We start from the raw sequence: 21,235 nt of genomic DNA, 5'->3' as shown, positions 1-21,235 counted from the left end.
GTGAAAATGTTCAGTTTCTCAAATGAAGATCAGTTCAAAGAAACATCTAAATGTTGAAAAATCTCTGTGACTCCCCTGGTTCCACAAAATTGATTTGGAAATTTTTCAAGGGCTGGCTTTCATCACTCTAAGCAATTGCCGAGAAACTTTTCATTCAGTGATATTCCTGTCCACTTGGATAGTTCTTCACCCAAGCCTGGGGAGTTATTTCTTGTGTATTATAGCAAGTGACAAGTTTTGAATGATATCTATTTGTTAGTGCCAGTCGTGGCATTTACATTGGAGACTAGAGGAACTATTGCTTACAAAGGAAGAGAATTTAAAATTCACATGCTAAAGGCAAACTGACAAGGCATTCAACTCAGTGGGAACAATAACATCTGCAAAGGTCAGTGGGGTGAGATTTAGGTACAGAGGAAAGACAACAAGAAGGATGAATCCATAGTTCTTTGAATGGTCTTTGATCCCCTGTTCTTTCCTTGATATGGTCATTAGTAGAGGAACTAGGTCTATGGGCAGTTTTATAATATGCCTGGGAGTGATCAGAGGTTGAATTTAGGCTCTTTTGGGGGCATACATGGATTCTAATGAATAATCTCATTTTTTGTTTTGTGTGTGTATATATATATTATTAAAAACAGTCTTCACATTGCTAATAGTAATACTGTATGTTCACTGTCTTACATTATAAAACTTGACTCTCCCCATGGAAACCTCCAAGACACTGAACAGCAACTGAAACATGCAGACATGTCCAGCTGTTAACTCTCACTTTTTTGCACTAGAACTGGAGATAATTGCTTTTCTTTCTGTTTAGCACTTTCAGACCATGTTAAAGACTAAGTTGAATGTCCTAACTCTTCGGAAAGAACCTCTTCCGACAGTGATCTTCCATGAACCAGAAGCCATTGAGCTGTGCACCACAACTCCCCTCATGAAGACCCGGAGTCACACTGGATGCAAGGTACTTGGGAGTATAATGTTAAGGGATAAGACCACTTGGAGATGTCCCATGGGCATGTGAGGGCTCTAAAGAACCCGAAGTAACCAACATGGTCCCTCTTGTTGTTCTGAAAACCCCATTAACTGCTACTAATACTATAAAGTTTCTAAATCAAAAAAGTTATTTGGTAATTCTGACCAGAAATTTTGGACTTCAGGGTAAAAAGGTTTGAGTTATGTGGCACAATGCAAATTATAGAGGGTTTCTAACAGCCTGCAATGAACATTGCTTGTTACAAACACTGCCATTGTTTTTATAAATGGTAGTGCTGAGATGGGAGATGAAGGCCAAATGCTATGTATTTGCATTTAGCAACCTGTACTAACAGAGGTATATACCTACTGAAATAAGGTTGCAACTTAAAACTTGAGGTTAGTTTCATGTTTTTTTGGTTTTTGTGGGTTTTTGTTTGCTTTTTTTTTTTTTTTTTTTAAGAAAGAGAAAAAGGCATGGGAAGGAAACTTCGGCCTTGATTTGGTTAAGCAACGGTTTGAATTTGCCCAGTTACGTTACAGCACAGCTTCTGAAAAAGCTGCTCTTTAAAGTTTAATGGATTAAGAGCCTTGAGTATGTTCTTCTGTGGTAAGAAACCATATGAAAATAGCAAACAAATCTGCTTTGTTTGCATCTTTTCTTGGAGCTATTTTCCTTGTGGCAGAGCTCACTTAGCCTTGCAGAGCCATGGGCAACCTTGCAGACTGAGCTTGGCAGCCAAGTCCTCTTCACCCAGCCCAGCTGTCAGTTGTAGGGGATATCCACCTGCCCTTGACAGTCTTAGTGAAAATGGAGGGGACTGGGCTTCAGCCTCCACTGCTCTGTAAAGTGTCAGCTCTAAAAGAGCAGTTGCCTCATGGTATGTGCACTGGAAAAGGTCCAAAGTGCAATTAAATGTCCTAACTCCCTCCCCTGCCAGTGTGTATACACACATGCCTGCATGTGCACTTTTCCTTGTTGGAAGATCTGATGTGAGTGAGATGGGGTTGAAGAAATTGATTCCTGGTGTGTTTCCCTGCTTCTCTTGGCATACTGTGCGGATAGCACGGACTGTGTGCATGCTGTGAAGGAAGGGCTTTGTTTGGGCACTTCCTCAGCAAAGATGCTTCTTGGGAAGTGTCATTTTTGTTTGAATTTTTGTGTGTCACAGTAGCCAAGAAACAGACTGCTGCTGGGTGTTGAAGCAGTTCTGCCCTGTGCTGACGCAGAGGAATGCAGGGCAAGTGACCCTAATATGCTTTGTATGGTAGCTCATATCATCTGCTCTTCCATGGTGATGTGTTTTGTCCTTTATGTTGGCACTTAATGAATTTTTAGAGAATATTAGCTATCATAAAAAAATGGATCACAAAGTAGCTGGTTTTCACCCCTAGTGAGAGTTCAGACATAATAATACTTTCTGAAATCAGTTTATCTCTGTGAATGTGTGTAGAATTTAAATGAATCTTTTTACTTAACCTACAGTTCTTCAACTGGAGAAGATGGATTGCAGAGAGATGTTGAGCCCCTCAGTGAAGAGAATCTCATTCTATATTTAGAGATCTCTTTTATTTATTCATTTATTTTTCCTGTGATGCAGCATAGTGGTGACTAGGAACATCTGCCGCCACCACGCTCCCCTTTTCCTGCTTGCACTGTTTCACTTTCTTCCCTTCCCCTGGTAGCTAGTTCACCCCTGCCAGTGCTGCAGTCTCACAGTGGTGTTTTTGGGGTGGTGGCCAACCCTCTTCAGATGATTCAGCAGTTGTAATATGCAGTGGGAAATGCCTTGGGAAGATAATTCTGCATGTATGTTGCTCCTCTGGCTAAGAAATCCTCTCTAGTCATTAACTGAAAAGCTCTGATTTTTACCCAGTGTCTCTAGTTGCAGTTTCTTTCTTCCCCTTCCCCTCCCCTTTTTTATTTTTTCTTTATTAAAATATATTCTCTTATGGGGCCTGTATCCTCCAGCTGTTTATAAGTAATTAGTTGCCTTCTCCTCTTTTCCCTCTGCTTATTAGTTTCTTGCTGACTGATACAATAATAACATTGCCATAACAAAGCCAGTATTTCATAATATGAGTTTTCACTCGGTGGGGTCTGATCTACACTGTTATTCCAGGTGTAAGGGAGGGGGAGATGCTGTGGTGTCACCTAGGCTGGTACCACTGAGCTTCTCTGGTTCTGAGACATGGGCTTTTCAGGCAAGAACACAGCATTCAGTTTTTTGCTTTCTTTCTTTCATGAGTCACACTCTTTTGATCCTTAATCGTTTTATTCCTCTTGACTGAAATCCCTTCAATTTTTCAATGTAATCCCATTAATGAGATAGCATCATTCTTCTGACAGAGGCTCCAGACATCTAATTTTATTGCACAGTTTTAACATAAGCCTCAGCTGGCACCATCTTGTTATGGGAATTTGACACATGCAATTGCTTTGCTGTTCAGATGTCTGGGCATTGTTTTTCTTATGCAATTGCTCTTTTCGTTTTCCTTCCACTGTGAGACAGGCTTCTCTTTGCTCTTTCATTTGGTGTTAGCTGTTGAATCCAAAGAAACAAAACTTTGCTGCTGAGATCCAATCTCATTCTGCAATTGAATGGGGTTAAGAATAGCAGAGAAATGTCTTGCTTGAAGTAGTCTAGGGGAAAGGAAGCCCCACAAAATTTAGTAAGTTAAATAGTTGAGAAATTTGGAGAGCTTTTCTTTCCTGTCCAATTCCAGATCCAATGCAACTTTGTTACCATCATGTTTTCTAAAAATATATTTTTCCTTACAGCAGGAGGCTAAAGGCTTGTTCCTTCTGTGCATCTACACCTGCCTGCTTGGGCTGGCTCTGCTGTCACTGTTCCCACCCTTCTAGACTTGTGGGCATGATTTCACTAAAAGGACAAATAGGCAATATTGGCACTAATTTGCAGCACAGAGCTTTAGGTGCACGTGTTTTGGGGTTTGTGGTGCTGGTTTTGCAGTGAGACAGGGGTTGACTCAAAGGCTGTAGTTCCCAAAGGGCACCTTCTTGCCCCCTTCCTCTCCTTTCCCCACCTGTCCTGTTTGTAAACAGAGAGCAACAGCCCTGCACTCTGGTGTTGCAGCCCCAGTCAGCAGACAGCTTAAAACAGAGCAGGATTTCTGGGTACGATAAAGCATTTGGACTCTGAGTTTTTCCTGGGGGGTAATTTTCTTTTGTCTGAGCCATGGTGTATGTTAGGTGAGAGCTAGGTCTCTGGCACCAGAGAAACCAGAGTTTCTCATCCTCTTCCAGCTGAGACCACCGGAGCAGGGCAGTGGGATGCAGTGCCCAGAGGGTTGTCATCTCTGGCAGCCAGTTTAGCACCCACGTGCATCCTGCCTCTTCCCTGCAATGGGTGTGGCATTTATGAATGCTACAGCACCAAGTGTTAAAGTCAGTAGCTGCTCCGAAGAATGATAAAACCCAACTGGCTAATTGTATACTTGTGAATGGCAAGTATCAGCTTAAGCTAAACCACCCATTGCTGGGGAAGGACAAAAAAGAGCGAGAATAAGTCTTTTGTTCTTACTAGCTGGTTCCTAATTTGTTTTTATTTAAGTAGAGCATGTTTCTGTATGAAGACATGACTGTGATTTATATGTGTGTATGTAGAAATGTGTTTATTCTTGTTTAGATCCTAAGGATTTTGATTAGACTGTGGCTGTCCTGCTTGTAGGTCTTTCATGTCAGATGTTGTGCACTCTTGTGTTTCGGCTGGAAACTCTCTTCCCTTATCACAACACTAAGAACAACCAGATGGAAACTGAAAATCTGGAGTATCTCCAAAAAATAAGTTGCTCTCTACTCAGAAATGAGTGCTTTCTCTGTGCCTTTTAACAGATTTGGGTTAAGTTCTGTGTGTTTTATTCTTCCTTAGTGTCCTAATTGGTTTATACTGATTCTAATGTTTCTTGATTTCTGTCCCTTTGGGCTATGGTGGTGGCATGAAGAGAACTGCCTAAATGACTCTCCCTCTTCTGCTGTAGCTTTTCCAGCACTGCTGCAGTAACATAAAAGGACAGAGGTTAAAAATGCTGCCTGTGATATTTGAAGTGGTGTCATAGGTTTAACTTCTCATTGAATTTTTTTTTTTAATCCTTCTATTGGAAGGCTCTTCAAAGTGAAGTCAGTGCTGAATAATCAGTAGTTTGTTGTTATCCACCTGGGTTAGGCGATCTTATTCCTCCAGTTCCCACCAGTGGACAAGCTTTTCTCAGCAGCTGGAAGGCTGAGACGAGAGGAGAGTAAACACTGCAAGTAATTGCATTCTTAAGACTAAGCTTTTATTAAATGGGAAAATATATATTAATGATACAGTGTTTGCAGGCATGGTACTCATTGCTTGCCTGTCTTACTGGATTGAGATGGTGAGATTGTTAACTCAGGCTTTGTGGAAGGTATGATGTTGAAATTTCTGTGATAGCGTATCTTAGTTGAAGATTGGTGGAAGTCTTCTTTAGCAATTTGTATAAGTGACATTAGAGTGCTACTGGCATTTTAAAATCAAGCCTTGCCCACATTGATAGAGACTTAAAAAAATAGCCAAGAAATAGTATAAATGGAGCTTAGTCTTTCAGAATAGCTCACTTGCTTCACTCAAAATGAAAATTGTTCCTCTACTAACCTTGCTGCAGCGTGGTGTTTATGGTAGGGTTCATTTGCGGTCTGTACAGCAGGAAGGGGCCACAGCCATGGTTGGGCTTCCCTGGCACAGTGCAGTGTCAGCAGTTAAGCACAGAGCTTGACTATTGCAACTCTGGGACACACCTGATGTCATACTTGTGTCAACCTATTAACTGGATTTGAGGTGTTTTCTGGGAGATCTGGTCAGTGCCTGAGGGGCCTTAACCTGTGCAATGCCAAGGGGCTGCCCCTGCATTTCTGTAGCCTGCCCTCCAGTTGTAGGTCTGTACCCTTTCACCAAAGCCTGTTCTTGTTGCTGCTCTTCTGGCCTTGCTGTCTTCTGGCAAGAGTTTTCATTTTCCTGTTTGTGTCTCTTTCTTCTATTTTTCTTCTTTTCTCAAAAGTAACTTTCACCATTAGACACAATGCATGTATCAACTGTGGGCCCTTCTGATAAAACTCTGTGCACGTGAAACTGTCTCAAGATGCTTTGAGGAACAGTATTTACACCAGGGTAACAGAAACTGAAAGTTAGTCTGCACAGGAAAAGCAATTAATGAACTTATAGGATGAATAGTGAGTAATACTGATCATGGTCTGGTTATGATCCATAGAAATAAAATGTTTCTTATTGGGATACTTATTAAATAACTAAAATACTGTCTTAAAATTGCCCTGCTAGGCCTGTTTCTAATTCCTCGTGTAAGAGATTCATTTAGGAATAATGTCTGCTCAGATCTTGCTGCTTATTTTTGGTTTTCTGCCTTGTTAATTTTGATTGCAAAGGCCTTGCAGTGGGACTGTCTCTTACCATATGCTTGCAAAATACCCTATTTCTACTCTACCCCAGATGCCTCTGCAGCAGACTTATTAATGCTGTGTTGCTGATCTTATTCCTCATTGCGCTTTTAAAACTTAGACTGTTTTTCTTTGTGTTTTGGCTTGATGGTTTTGCTTGGTTTTTATTTTCCTCCAGAGGAGACCTCTCCAAATTGTTTTGCCCAGCATTTCTGTCCTATGCAACCTGTGCCAATTGTGTCCCATCCTAATCAGCTCAGCTGTGGCGGTGGCCAAATACATTATTGTTTTGGCTTTCAGGTGACAGTGTGCTCCCCATCTCTAGGGCATGGAGGCCCCTCAACATTCAGAAAATGTCCAAATTGGTGAGCCATCCTCTCGGTTTCATGCAGCCAGGAGCCCACACAGTGTGGTTTTGGTGGTGCCAACTGCAGCCTCATGCCTCTTCCCCTTCACTGGTCCCTGAACCCCAGATTTTTTCTCTGGCCACCTGAAGCTTAGGCAGATGGCTCCCCAGTGCTGCAGTGCTACTGGGTGCAGTTTGCTTTTGTGTGTCTTGATACTGATTAAGTTGAAATTAATGCAAAGATCATGTTGTTTCCAGTTGGAATACTCGGAGACCAAGGTGCTCTTTCCTGTTTGTACTGTCTTGCTGGCTCAAAAGGGCTGAAAATGTGCTCTAAGACTTTCTGAGATGGGGAACTCCAAATAACAGTAGTCATTTGGTAGTTAGCAATCTAGCGATTTAATGAAATTTCCATAAGTAATTTAAAAAACCTACTGCTCTTGAGCATTTATTGCTATGTTGGTTACTGAAACTGTGGCTGGTTGGACACTGCACATTATTCTTAAACCTGCCTCACTTTACCCTTATTAACCTTAATAAAAATGTTCTCATTGCAGCTATAGCATCGTCAGGAAAGATTGTTTTGAGTGTAGTTTATCCAGCTTTTTATACAAGTCCATCTAGATGGCTGGTCTTTATTACCATTTTGTAAGCCTGTAATATTAAGATAGCCATTAACTTTAATAAAGAAACAAGTGAGACAAGGTAAACTGTACCATCACTCTCCAGCCTACTGTTTTCTATCATGTTTAATGTGAGTGTGAAGCTCAGAGCTTATTTTCTTCTTGCCTCATTAAGGGCCTTCTGCTATTATCCTTAAGCATTACATATTTCGTGCTGTGAATTGAGAGCTTGTTTTTTTGCTTCTTTCTCCCCTCATCAAATGAACCAAAAGGACACATGTGAACTCTTGCTTGGGACAAATCTTAGTATCTTCAGTATATTTAGATATAGTGCTCATTGGTGAGAGATACAGAGGTTTTCTGTATGTTTTCTAAAAAGTGAAGTGCATCAAATAAACTCATGGCCCAACAAGTATGCCGTGTGAAGATGGATAATCTTGTTTACCTTTTCTTCATGTAGTATTACAGAAAAAAAACATAATAAAAACATGGCAGCGTAATACTGAAGCTAGAGAAGTGTAAGCTGCTTGCAGAAGCCTTATACCTCTTACACACGACTGTATCCCAGAGTGTTGTCAACGATTTGGCTGAGTCTTGTTCTGATGTTGGAAATGGAGAGTTGCATGTGCTGATTTCATGTGACTGTATGGTAAGGTCCTGTTCTGCACCTGTGAAGTTAATGAGAGCTTTGCTGTGGGCTCCATTGTGAGTGTGGTGGGATGTAGCCATGCAGGACAGCAGACGCTTCCCCTCGGGCAGCACACGCTGCATGGTGTTTGGCCCTGGCTGCTCTCAGCTTTCAGCTTCAGAGAGGATCTCTCTTGCATATCATAGAATCATAGAATCATTAGGGTTGGAAAGGACCTTAAGATCATCTAGTTCCAACCCCCCTGCCGTGGGCAGGGACACCTTACGCTAAATCATATCACCCAAGGCCTCATCCAACCTGGTCTTGAACACTGCCAGGGATTTTTTTTTTATTACATGCATGGAAAACCCATTTATGTCATTGAGGATTTATACTTCAAATGAGTGCAGAGGAGCTAATAGAAATATGAAGGGTAGATGCAAGTGGAGAATGTAGTTAATGCATCATAATGCTTCATTTCCTGAAGTCCAGGAGTCTTCTGTGGAGAATATGAATTGGCTAAAGCAATTGAATTAATCTTAAACTGAACCTGTTTCAAATAAGATTTTTGATTTTTTGCAGTATTCAGTTTTGCTGTGTTGGATGTATTTTGGCATAATTTTATTTGCTTACTGGTAAAGTGGCATTCTAAAACTAATGTGTTCTGAGAATGGTGGAAGTTGTGTCCTGTCACATACGTTGGTGGTATTTTTTTCTCTTAGCATTTGCACCGGTGACATTTTTCAAGCCACGGTTCAAGTAAAGGGCATCTTGTTATTCAGGATGTTCTTACATCCTATCTAAAAATGTTCATGTATTTCAGTCAGCTTCATGCTTCTGCTTTAACTACCTTTACAGGACAAAGTACATGACCGTTTTGTCCATATGGTGGAATAATTTTACTCTGAATATATGTATATTAATTAAAGGAAAGCAATTTTACCTATTTCTGTTTACTTTTGGATCTTTATTAAGAATGTGTGTCTCAAACCATTTTAAAGAGTTTCATAGAAAGAATAATACTGTCTCCTTGGGAGGAGAGTGCTGGTGACAGGGAGGACAGGAAAATTTCTGGGAGCTGCCCTACATGTTGGTATCCAGCACAGGGCTTGAACACAGGGTCTTCTCTGTGTGGTTCCCCTTGGATTTGCTTCAAGAGGGATGTACAATGAAAATATTCCTCTGTGTGTGTGCGCACACTCCCAGGAGGACTGCAAGACTGTGTTCCCTACTCCTTGGGCTGGGTAGGAAGGCTTCTAATTGTTGTGGACCATGCAGATGATGTTCAGACCAGTACCCTGGGAAGAGAGGTCCCTCCCCAAGTTCTGCCAATCAGTGTGTTGGAGGTCTTCTCAGCTGTTCCTGGGAGCAAGGCCCAGGGTCCCTGGCTTTGTTTGTGCACTGCTATCTTGCATGAAGAAATAGCACCAGAAATGTTGCACGATGTGAACCAGACTTTGCTCAGATATATGTTCAAGCCCATTTTCCTTGGAATTAGGCTGCAGAAAATAATCCCCTAAACAACAAAAACCCATTCAAAAGCTCAAGGAAATAAAAAAATCAGAGCATCCATTAGCATATTATTGCTTTACTCCTCCCTTCAGTACATTTGTTGTATTGCTTGCAAAACCACCGTGTACGTTTTTTTTTTATCCCTGTAGTTCTGCCTCTGTACTGTATGCTGTGAGTCCCAGTGAAGAAAATGGGTGATGATACATGATATGGAGCCTGGGAAAAAGACTTAGCATAAACAGAAATCCCTTTGACTGGAATAAAGCATTTCCTTTGGCTTCAGAGCTTTGATGTTATTAGCTGCCTTTGATTCAACAACAGCTTGAATTGGAAGTCGTGAGCCCTCAATTTTGTTAGCAAATGTATTTATCAGCAGAAGTAATCTAAATCAAACCTCTTAATGTTAAACAAGGCACTAACAGTTTATATTTCAATTAGTTATGGAAGAGATAGTCATTGACGTTCAAAGAGGACAGTGTAAAATGCAAATATATTGGAATTAAAAATGCCCCCTGAGACATGGTTAAGAATGACCCCTGGCGATTCCTGAATTTCACCCTTGCTTGTAAAAGCAGGTGGGAAACTTGTGAGGTACCAAGGAGGCCAGGCACTGTGTGCTAGTGAATGCTCAGATCTTTGCTATGTGTCATTTGTACTTCTATAGTATTTCTCACCCAGAAAGATTCTAAAATACCTTCTAAACCAGCTTTGTTGTCTCCTGCTGTTCAGCTGCCTTTCTCGGCCAGCAGCCCTCTTTGTAGAGGTCGGATCAGCACACCAAAGCTCTGGGGAAGGCTGTGTGGTGGCCACACTATACTGCGGATAAATTATGGTAGGGGAAAACTAAAAAAGATGCTGAGAATTAAAATGCATACTTCTATTAAACAGTAATTAATTGAAAAAATGTACTAAAAAGCAATATCTATTAATAAAATTCCTTTGATACATAAAACTCCATGGAATAATTTTCTATCTTGAAACACAAATGTGGTGGGTTTTTTTTGTCAGTTTGAGAAATCCCACATTTCAGAGTACTTGGAGATGTTGTCTAATTATAGCTGTCTTTGTAGGAGATAACATACCAAAATAATTTTCTCTGAAAGAATATTTAAATATATTTTTTTAAATTAATCTCTCTACAGCAGGAAATATTTAAATTTTGACTGTCTAAATTCCAGAATTCTTTAGGAGATAATCTTCAATTACACAAATACATAATGCTATATAATAAGTTCATGTCAGTAAGTTCCATCTTTTGCACTCTGGCACAAAGCCAAGATACTAACAGTGGCAACTGTAGGGTCTTAGATAGCTACACATGTGTTAGGATATTTATTTTTTTATATTGTAGAAAATACTGTGCTCATCACATTTGCTTGGGCAAAGCCTTGTGGTCGTGGGAGCTAATTGTTTCCATAATAATTAAGGTGCAAATATCTAAAACCTAATAGTTTTTGATGTATAAAAATTAAAATGAGATTGAAATTTATTGTGGTTGTTATGCTGAGATGTTGCAGACACTGTCAATTGTTTTGTTCTAGTGTGTCCTTGAGAAACATTTCCGTGTTGGTGTGGCTGTTTCAGGGTAAGGATGGAGCTGTGGTTTGTGGTGGTGGAGAGCACAGGGAAGCTGGTGTTTCTCTGTGGCCCTAAGACATATGGGCCCTGCTGTGAGATGGCTCTCAGGAGGAGGAGGCACCCTTCCTTCATAGAATGTGAGGTTATTCTTTAACAAAATCAAAAGAACTCCTGGTTCTGCGGCTGTTGCTCCCTCATATTATTGCAGTGGGCACCTTCCCACTCAACAGCATGAAACATTCTGGGAGAGCTGTTGGCAGATCTTTCTAGGCATGCTTTGTCACAAGAAAGACGTATGCTTATTCTGAAGGTATTCTGTGTGGCTCTTCCCCTGAAGCCATGGATATTGTTTCTTTGATTTCCATTAGAATACTGCAAAATTTGCATTTGGCACTGAGTATCCACTGTTTACAGTAGTCTGAGCCAATGTGAACCTTCTCAGGAATTCATAATCTCTGTTTACAGCTGTACTATGCCCCAAGCCATCAGTTCTTATTTTGGGGCTGATCCTGTGTCTTGAAAGCTTCCCACTGAAGCGGATGATATTGGCAAAAATGGAGGCAGAAATTGGATTACAGATCCATTCTTCTGTACATGAGGTACTGCTGCCCATGTTCATAGATGCAGAGGATGCTGGAATGTAGATTTTTTGCAATCAAAATAATACTATGTCATCAGAGAAAAGAATGTCCTGCGTGTGCCACCTCCATTTCTGTTTGTCCCAGGAGTAATCCTGTTCTCATAGTATTGCAATATAGTCTGCAATGCAGTGTGATGTATAAATACATCAGCTTGGAAGAGGAAAGAAATTTTTCCATTCCTGGGGTCGGGTGTCAGTGTCCGAGACTAATAACTTCTTTTTCTTCGTTTGTTTAATGAAAATATTTTTTTCTGCATAGTTAATTAAAAGTTCATAACAATAACCGTAGGCAGTACTTCTGAGCAGTTTTAAGGCTTGATTGTTGATGTGGGAGTCATGGACAATGCAGAGACAATCAATGTGATCAAGCGATTGCCAAATTTATTACAAAGCCTTAACTCCTTATATACTATTTCTTACATGCCCTTACAGTGATTTGGCATATTATGATTGGATACATGTCTTGAAGACCCTTAGTGACTGACATGTAATTGGTTAAGCACAGGTGTGAGAACTTGACCTGGAAAGCTTGCTAACAGTCCATAGTTCTCATAACTCAGTGAATTCCAGCTTCTTCTTATCTTGCTTGCTTAAGCTTCCTTGGGCCTCTCATGGCCTTGCTGTATCTTTCAGGATTATTCAGAGTTTATGTATCAATTATCCATTCTCCTGTGAGAACACTGTCTCCAGACTTGATGTATATTATCTATTGCTAATCAAACACCTTTATTATACTCTATTGTGAATATTTGGCTTCAGGCTTGTGGCAATTCAGTAAGCTTTTTTCTCTGAGATTCTAGGTTGTATAGGAATGAGAAGTGCAACAGAGGTATGGTACTTCTTTTTTTTGCTGTTGTTTTTTTCTTCTTTAAAATTGATCTGTCTCCTTTCTCAAAGTTTACAGTCTGGTTTGGAAAATCAGTAAGTACTCCTAAGTTAAGATGTTCTTTTGTATTACTAACCCCCAAATCTCTGTTATTCATCTTTAATAATTTCACAGCAAGACCCTATTAAACAGTACATATGGTGACAGAAATAGGATACTGAATTTCACAGTAATGTAAATCTGGAATGAAATTTATCATGCTTTATCAGTGGATGAAAAGCTAATGTTGAATTTGTAGTGTCCTGCTAACTTTGATAGAACAAAATCCTGTTTTATATCCAGTGAGGGTATGGTCTATCCCTTCTTGGGAGCTGATGTCCATTTGCCTATTAGATATCTGGATTGCTTTCTGATTGCTAGAACATAGGACACTGGGGATTGTATGTGTGTGGGAGGTTAATCAGCTGAAAGATGGTCTTAATTCCTTAATTAAGGATAACCTTACATTTAATAGGTGCCCATACACAAATATTTCAAGTAGAAGTAAACCACTCTAATTAAAAGGAGCAAATTTTGGAAGAAGAGCAAGTTGAAACTGTCTTTGTAAGTGTACTTTATAAGATGCAACGAAGGTTCATTAAACTGTTTGCTGAGAAATGTTTGTCAATGGGTATTTATTTGGTGTGATTTTTCTTCATCCTCAGGGACTTGTTTTATATCAGTGTTTGTTGTGGCTTTCCCCATCCCCAACTTTATTTTTCAGTAGCAGAGAGAAAACAGAAGGGGAAAAAAAGCAAGCTTCATATCAGAAAGCGATTTAAATTAATATCTCAAGGATCAAAGAAAGATCTGTGTAAAGACTGATATAGCTGAGTACTAAGTTGAGAAAGGTGATAAGGAAAAGAAAAAATTGAACAAGGTAAGATACATGTGTCATGATTATTTTGAGAATGTCATTGAAGTTGATTCTGAGTATCCTCTGGGACAGGAAGGGCAGAAAATAAACTGTTTCTGTTTCATGGTGGAATTACCCATAGGCAGGAAGTAATTCCAATCTGACTTACTCTTATAAATAGCACAATAATACAATTCAGCTTTGTCACCTATTTGTAACTACAGTGGTCAGAATCCCTATGGGAATTGTTGTTAATGATATGCAGTTTTGGGGTTGGCTTTGCTATGGTATAAATTGGCATACTTCCTTTGACTTGATTGCCATGCGAAGTTAGATTGTCTAAGAATTTGGCATTTCACTTTGACATGAGGCTTGGGATTGCTAATGATTGAAAGCAGTCTGATAATGAAGTCAAAGTAATTGAGAACAGCGTATGTGGATCAGTGCTGTTTGACATTTGTTATTAGGCTGAAGTGTTAAAAATAGTAAGTTCTTGAATTTATCTTGACATTATCTTAATGAACAAGGCTTGATAGTGATTTAAAGAAAGGTGTGTTTTCACCCCAGAGCTTTGCCTTGGGTTGCATTTGGAGGTCTTCATACAAGGCCAAACAAATTGAGTGACTCTGCATTACCTAATAAATATATTGTATATATAATTTAAGTTTGTAATAGTTTACAGCACTTCCTTAGAATTACTGAGGATAAACTGAGTGACTTTAATTACCAGTGACTTACTGATGAGCTGCTCTGAGGCTTTTGTTCTGCAAGACTTTCCTTATCTCTGTGTATAGTTTTTTTGTTTAATGTTATCACTTTTACGTAGACAGTGTGTGTCTCCAGGGTGAAACGTGTCCCAGGGCAAGGGACTGGTGTACAGCTATTGCTGTGGCTGTGCTCTGAAGGGGGTTTAATGTGGGGCAGGCGGGTGAGTGTTGTCTGGACTGGGAGGTACATTGATAGCTCCGTTGCACTCTTCTGAGGTGAGATGTGAATGCATGGGCACTGGCCACCCCTGAAGTCCCAGCTGTCTGCTGCTCTCTGACACTTATACGTTGCATGACTGAATGCTCTCATGCATATTTACATAAGGTGCAAATGTTGGGGGTTTCTTGTTGTTGTTGGTTTTTTTTGGATGTGGGGGTGTGGTGGGCAACTAAGTACAATCTGGCATGAAAAACATATGGTGGGATTTCTATGGCCTGGTCCTGCTCTCCAGCTGTAGTTGTGTCAACTTTTCAGGTTCTGTGTGTGGTCATGTCACAGGCAAGTGAGCCTGGGTTTAAATAAGTAAATAAATAAATGGGAGTTGAACAAACCCCTGATTTGGGATTTCTGTGTGCATCTGTGGGATGCTCACCTCTGCCTGTCAGGGATGGGGCTGCCAAAGCCCAACACAACTTGTTGCCGTCATGCACTTAGGGCTCTGCCTCAGGGATGCAGTGGGGGTATGGCAGGGCTGTGTGCTTCTATGTGGCTGCTGGTCACGTCAAGTGAGCAGGCTTGGGGTTCTTTGCACGTTCTCCATGTCCAGATGGCTCCATCTTTCAGAGACAGGCAGTCTGTCCTGCCATGTGGGAACGGAGGAGGGTGAGGACACGTACAGCCTTGTCCAAGGCCTCAAAGACCTGTGCTGACTCAGGTTGCCCCAGGCCTCAGTGGTGCCCCACAGTAAGGGGCCAGGGCCGGTATGAGACAGGTCCTAGTCTCCTATGTGTGTGCTCAGGAATGTATCACCATCTTTGAATAGGCAGCTGCTTGTGCCCATGGGCTGTATGCAAGCACCTGCAGCTTTTCTGCAACCTCTGTCAACTTGATAACTGAAGTCAACAGCAGTAAGCACTGCTATCCCCCCCAGAAGAAACAAAAGGAAGCCCTCTGGGATGTGGCCATTTGAAATACTCTCAGAAGGAGTTTACGCTGTGGGAATTAAATTCCTATCATTTCAGACAAAAGAGTTTCAGTTCGAGTCTCCAGTGTGACGCTAGAGGACTCTCTGGATGTCCATTTTGAAACCGGAGGAGAGAAGTGTAGGTAATTTCGCCCCTGGACTTTGTAGCGTGAGCCTTGTGAACAATCATGTGGCACTCTTGCTGTCTCTTTAAATTTGTCAGCGTGCCCTCATTTTGCAGTTGAGTTGTCATCTTCTGCTGTGTGACTCAGTATGGCACTCCTGGTGGGTGCCTTGCTGGTGATGGTGAATTGCAGTGAAGCAGGGGCAGGCTTGTAATGGTCAAAAGTCCTGCTTGACATTCGTGCTGCAGGGCAGATGACCAAGGGAGGTGAACAAATAATACTATGCAACACATTTTGTAAGATTAGTTTTATTCCAGTTAACTCCTTGGTAAAGTGGTGAATTTTATTTTGGAGTGAGATATAGAGATTATGAACACAGAGATCCTTCTGTAATTCTTCTCTTTCCCTTTTCCTCTCCATTTAGGATTAGATTGCATGTTTGCTTTCCGTTAGTAATTCCCTTCATGTCAGTATGAGTGCAAGAGGTTATAGAAATGCATGATGTTTCTCACATTGTAGCAGCTTTCTGCATACCAACCCCTTTGCCCTTTTGACTACATGGAAAACTATAAATGTGTCATGCAGAAAGATTTAAATGAGTGCTATTAAGGTCCCAGACACTCATTCCAGAGCTGCAATTTCTTAAGAGCTGTCTGAGCTTTACCTTACATGCAGCCATCACAGTTGTGCCGACTGAAATCCTGCGAATTATTTTGGAGACATTTTTGTATGATGTGTCTTGAGAAAAGAGTCTGAGCATCTGTGAAACAGATGAATTGAAAATTCCTCTGGCGTCTGTCAGCAAACATAAGCAGGTGGAGCACATCCAAGTTTCTGCAGCTGAGGGGGGGCTCCAGAAAACATGGTTATTTGCAGCACAGAGGGAAAATTGGAAGAAAAATCATTACTTACATATCTTCATTTGATAGTGCCATGTCATATAAGGCCAGTCCCACAACAGCAGCTTTCTGCTTCATTTCAAGGGCTATTGTAACTCAGTTGTCAGGGTTGTATTGAAATGTAGAGTTCACTGCAGACCCTCTAAGATACAAATTGCTGAATCCAGAGCTGTGTGCTGCAAACAGGGCTCATTTCTCATTTTGGAGGGTGTTACAATGATTACAGTTCTTGCCTGTGTAGGGTTAATCAAGATAATCACTGAAATACATTTCTGCACCAATCTTCTAATTGTAGTATTCCTGAAAATCAAATGGTTTGTATGTTTTAAGGCAAACCCCAGGAATTCAGAAGTAAAAAATATGCTGCTGGTGCCCACTAAAGGAAATGTGTGTGGTAAGAAGTTGTTTTTGCTGCCCAGGATGAAAGGCCAGCTGGCATCATTTAGCTTTTTATGCATATGCACTTCTATAGAAATAATTTTTACTGAACAGGTCTCAAAGCCTTTTAGTGTCACTTAGTTAATCCTCAACAATCCTGTGCAGAGCTGCACCATTGTACACATGGGCAGACTGCAAATCGGGGAGGTTTGACTAATCCGTAGCTGCACAGTGAATCAGTTCCATCCTGTCCTATCTGTCTTTGCAAGGCAGCACAACCTTCACTCAGAAAGGAAACCAAAATACAACATAAAAGTAACGGTAGTGGTTATGTGGTATGTTTTAGGACATCCTTCATGAAGTAATGCCTTTAAACAGTGTATGAGATAGAAATAAGTTTTGTTTATTACATGAAGGACAACTATGAAGGATTAAGTAATTTGTACATTAATTGACTTTGCTACTTCAAGTACATTGTTGATGTACTTGGATAATTGCATAGACAAAGAGTGACATTTCCCAGTACATGAAAGGAAGCCTTCCTTTCTTCTCAAGAAAAAAAAAAGAGACTGGAATTTATTTATTTTTTAAAATAAATGCTTTCTTCTTCTAAGAGCATGACAATGCAAAAACACAGGCATGCCAAATTCGATCTTGTGTGTGAAATGAGCAAATGGCCTTCACTACTTTCTCTGAAGTTTGCATCCCCTTAAAATCATCTGCAGTTTGTTTTCCATAGTCATCTTCAAAGACCAAGAAAGTGCAATTAAAACGCACAAATATGTGGCTAACTCAGTAGTTCCTCAGTGTTGTGACCTGACTCTTGGATGGCAGCTTGGTACCTTTGTGACTTTATGATGCTTGGATAGTCTGCCACCATCACATGTAGGGTGGGGAGGAAGTGGGAGAGACTGTAGGCTGTAGTTGAGAGGGAGGTGTCAGAAATGTCATCCCTAAAGTGCATGGCCTTTCTCTATAAGATTCCAGAGTGATAAGGAGAAGTTTTAATTTTTCCTTTTTATTTTATTAGATTTTTTTTTCTCTTTTCCCTGGAAAGTTGTTATGAAGGGTGCAGAGAATTCATAGAAAAAAAATGCCCAGTTTCCTAGTATCTCATGCTGCTGTTGAATTCAGACAGTATATAGACAAATTATCCTGTAGTCATGCCTGACTGTAGCCTCAAGATATGAACAGTGTTTCTTTGTTTCCAGCTGACAGGAGGTATGAGTGATGGTATAAATGAGAATCCTCATTGTGAATGAGCTGGAGATGACCTGTGGTTTAACCCTTGGGTTTGGTTAAGCTGGTGTGTTCGCTCATGTCTCAGGGCTATCTTTCCAATTAATTCTCCCAAAGTTGATGAGATGAATAACATGAAATATATTAGGATGCACGTGTCAGGTGATGGTGAAAGTGCGGCTTGATTATACGGATATGAAAAGATGTTTTTAATAGAGTGCTTTGTAATCATAAGCAAATTCCCTGTTCATTTTATAGCAGTATAACTCCATGGCAACTGCACTAAACTTATAGAATTGCTCTGATATTCCACCACTGTAATATAAAGCACCGTTTTAAGTTCCTCCAAGATGAGTACTACATAAAAAACACCCCCAACCCTACATATTGTGTAATATAGAAGACGTATTGTTCATATTCTATGGAGTGAAATCTGTTTCTTATTTCTTTTGCTGAGTGTCAGATCATATAAATGATAGTGGCCTTTGCTGTATAGCACAAAGCAGGCCATGGTCTTTTCATGTCTGAAACAGTTTGAAGTAATCAACATGTATCTAAGATATTTAAAATCCTTATTCTGCATCTAAAAAAAGTTATGGCCCAGGCTGCTATTCCCAATTGTAAAATTCAGGGATCTTTGGTAAAAAATTAAATCCCCACTAAAAAGCTATGCATTCCTCACAAATAATATATATTAACTTAATTCAGTGTTTCATTTTCCCCCTTCTAAACTCAAAAGAAGGGTAAGATAGTATTGATCACTGTTGTTCTGATCCCCTTATACAGAGTGAATAATGCCTATAACCCCGACTTGTCCCTGTGTCCAGTTACCTTGCACACCCAGTGAATGGGTTCAGGAAGGAGATGGGTATGAGGGGGGTTTCAGGTTTCACATCATTAGAAGTGTGTCCCTACAAATGTATTCTGAGCACTTCTGGGTAAGGGCAGGCAGCTTCTGCTTAGAGTTCAGATTTTCCTTTGCAGATACAGACCCCGGCCATATAGTATTGTCCATCTTGGAATTATTTTATAAAGGCCATATAGAAAAACTGGGAGAGTGGTTATGCTGGATATATAGCATTACGCTCTGGTGTCCGTATCATGATTATACCCTTGCGGTTTCCTTGTGGTGAGAAGTGAAGTTGCTTCATTTTACCAAAGTTTCAGTGAATCAAAATTGATTTACTGGTTCACTTCAACATAAGGGAAGACAGAAGGGGACATTGTGCTCCCCCCCCACCTTGCTCCCTTTTTTTTTTGTTTGTTTGTTTTTTTGTTTTTGTAAGACAGACATTGTCATATTTACCTTTGCCTACATTTCAACACAAAATTTAATCAGGTTTCACGTTTTTTCCTGGGGGTAAGATACACACACAAAAGGTTATATTCACACTAGAGCAATTCCAGTTTACTGTGTGGCATCCTTCAGGACAGCTAAAATGGGCACCTCTTGAAGCAGATCAAGGGAGTTTTGCAGGACTGTGAGCAATATAGGTTTGTCTTAGGCAAGTAGCATTGGCTGGAGGTGTATGTTCACATTTGTCAATGATCCTATAACAAATTCTCCACTAGATTGCTTCAAACAAACAATTTTCCAATTTATTTTGTTTTTCTTTTTTTTCTTCTTTTTTTAAGGAAATAAATTACAAACATCATAAGGATATTTTTCTTTTTTTTTTTTTTTTTTCCCCTCTGTCATTTTCTGTAGATTGAATAGAGATTGATTGCTCCTCTGGGATGGCAAAAAACAGGCTGAGTTTTCCTGTGATATTCTGCACTAGCAGCAATGGAGAGTACGAAGCAAGCAGTTTAGTGGTGATCTTGGTTCTCAATGCATATAGATTCCACTAAGGCAATGTACTTCTTTATTTCCTGTTTATACAATCAGTTCTCCTGCTCTCTCATTGTCTGGAAGCTGCTCTTTTAATTGTAGTATTAGATACAATTTTTAGTCCTGTTTGAGGTTCATGATGAATCTTCCTTTGATATTGGTACTTTGTGGATTGCGCTGAAGGGGAAATGCTGCATTTCATGAATTTTGTTTGTCTTTTTAAATTTTCTATCCATTAAATAATGTATCTGTGACAAGCAGATGCTGACCTAGGCGTTTTGTAGATATACAGATACTAGAAAAAACAAAGATAAATCATTCATTAAAACTATTAACAAAAGAAGCCTGCAAAGCAGAGAAAGACAATTTGAAAATTCACACTGATCAGGTACTTGAGCTACTTGCCTATTTCTTTATATTTGTATATGCAAAGAGGCCCAGCAGGCACAGTAGTGGTTATTCACTGGTGGAAATACCCCCTTGCAAGCACAGCTGGGGTAACTGCATGTGCAGGCACAGCCCACTGATGTTCTGTGCATTGCATGTCTGGAGTAGTTTGTAGAACAGAAGTTATAAAAATGACTTCTTAGGAGTTTGTTTCAAATGGGTTTTCTCACTATAAGGAAATGTTTGTGTTTGTTCTTTTGTTATATGTTTTAATGCTTATTTGCTTCTTGGCATTCAGTTCCCATAAAATCAACATCTATGTTTAAAAATATTTTTTGAAGGCAGACTGTCAGAAAATGCATCTGGATGTGATGGTATTAATTTAAAGTTATATGGTCCAAAAAACCCCGCAGAGGTGAACTCATTTGAGAAACAGTCTGTCTCCATACAGTGTAACATATGTTTACCTAAAAGAATGTTTCTAAGTATCTCTAGGAATGTTGCTAAGTATCTCTAGGGATATTACCAATGAGAGAAACAGCGAAAGTGAAGGATCATTCACATGTTTGGAGGAATGCTCTGAATTTCATTTAATCCTGTGGTATGTGTTTGAGATATATGGAGAAGTACAAGCATTTTGGCTAGCCTAGGCTTGCCTCCCCACTGTCTGTATGTGCTGAGATACTTGTGTCTCATCTGCACCTTGTTTAAATGGAGTAAAACTGAGGGATCTGAATTGTCATCTAGTTTCATATTTGACCTTCAGCAGTGGATACCTTGAAGAAGAGGCTGAAAAGTAAACAAAATGACAGTGCCTGCACCTGGCCAGTTGTTCAGTGTCTAAAAGGATGTGGGATGAAGTAATTTGTGTCTGATCTCGGCTGGTAATCATCATATGAATCCTCTTACCCTTCAGGCATGAAATTTGATTATCTCAGGTCTTTCTGTTCTTGCTTACATAGCTGTGAATATAACACCTGCTATGTTACCTAACTTCATAAAATTACCTGATTTTATAACCCTTT

General features: G+C 40.1%; 1 protein-coding gene across 3 annotated transcripts in view; it reads left to right on the top strand.

The window, feature by feature from the left end:
* The window catches only part of PID1 (phosphotyrosine interaction domain containing 1), an 87,635-nt gene that overhangs the window by 33,525 nt on the left and 32,875 nt on the right, over positions 1-21,235 (top strand). For all 3 annotated transcript variants that reach the window (XM_057417134.1, XM_057417136.1, XM_057417135.1), the window contains exon 2: positions 818-964. In XM_057417134.1, the coding sequence (XP_057273117.1) occupies positions 818-964 (147 nt within the window). The remainder of the gene's footprint in view (positions 1-817; positions 965-21,235) is intronic.

The sequence above is a fragment of the Pezoporus wallicus genome, unplaced genomic scaffold (assembly GCF_028554395.1).
Source record: "Pezoporus wallicus isolate ANWC-B61680 ecotype Strahan unplaced genomic scaffold, APGP_CSIRO_Pwel_v1 contig_360, whole genome shotgun sequence".
Lineage (NCBI taxonomy): Eukaryota > Metazoa > Chordata > Aves > Psittaciformes > Psittacidae > Pezoporus > Pezoporus wallicus.
This window is presented reverse-complemented; position numbering and strand designations above follow the sequence as displayed.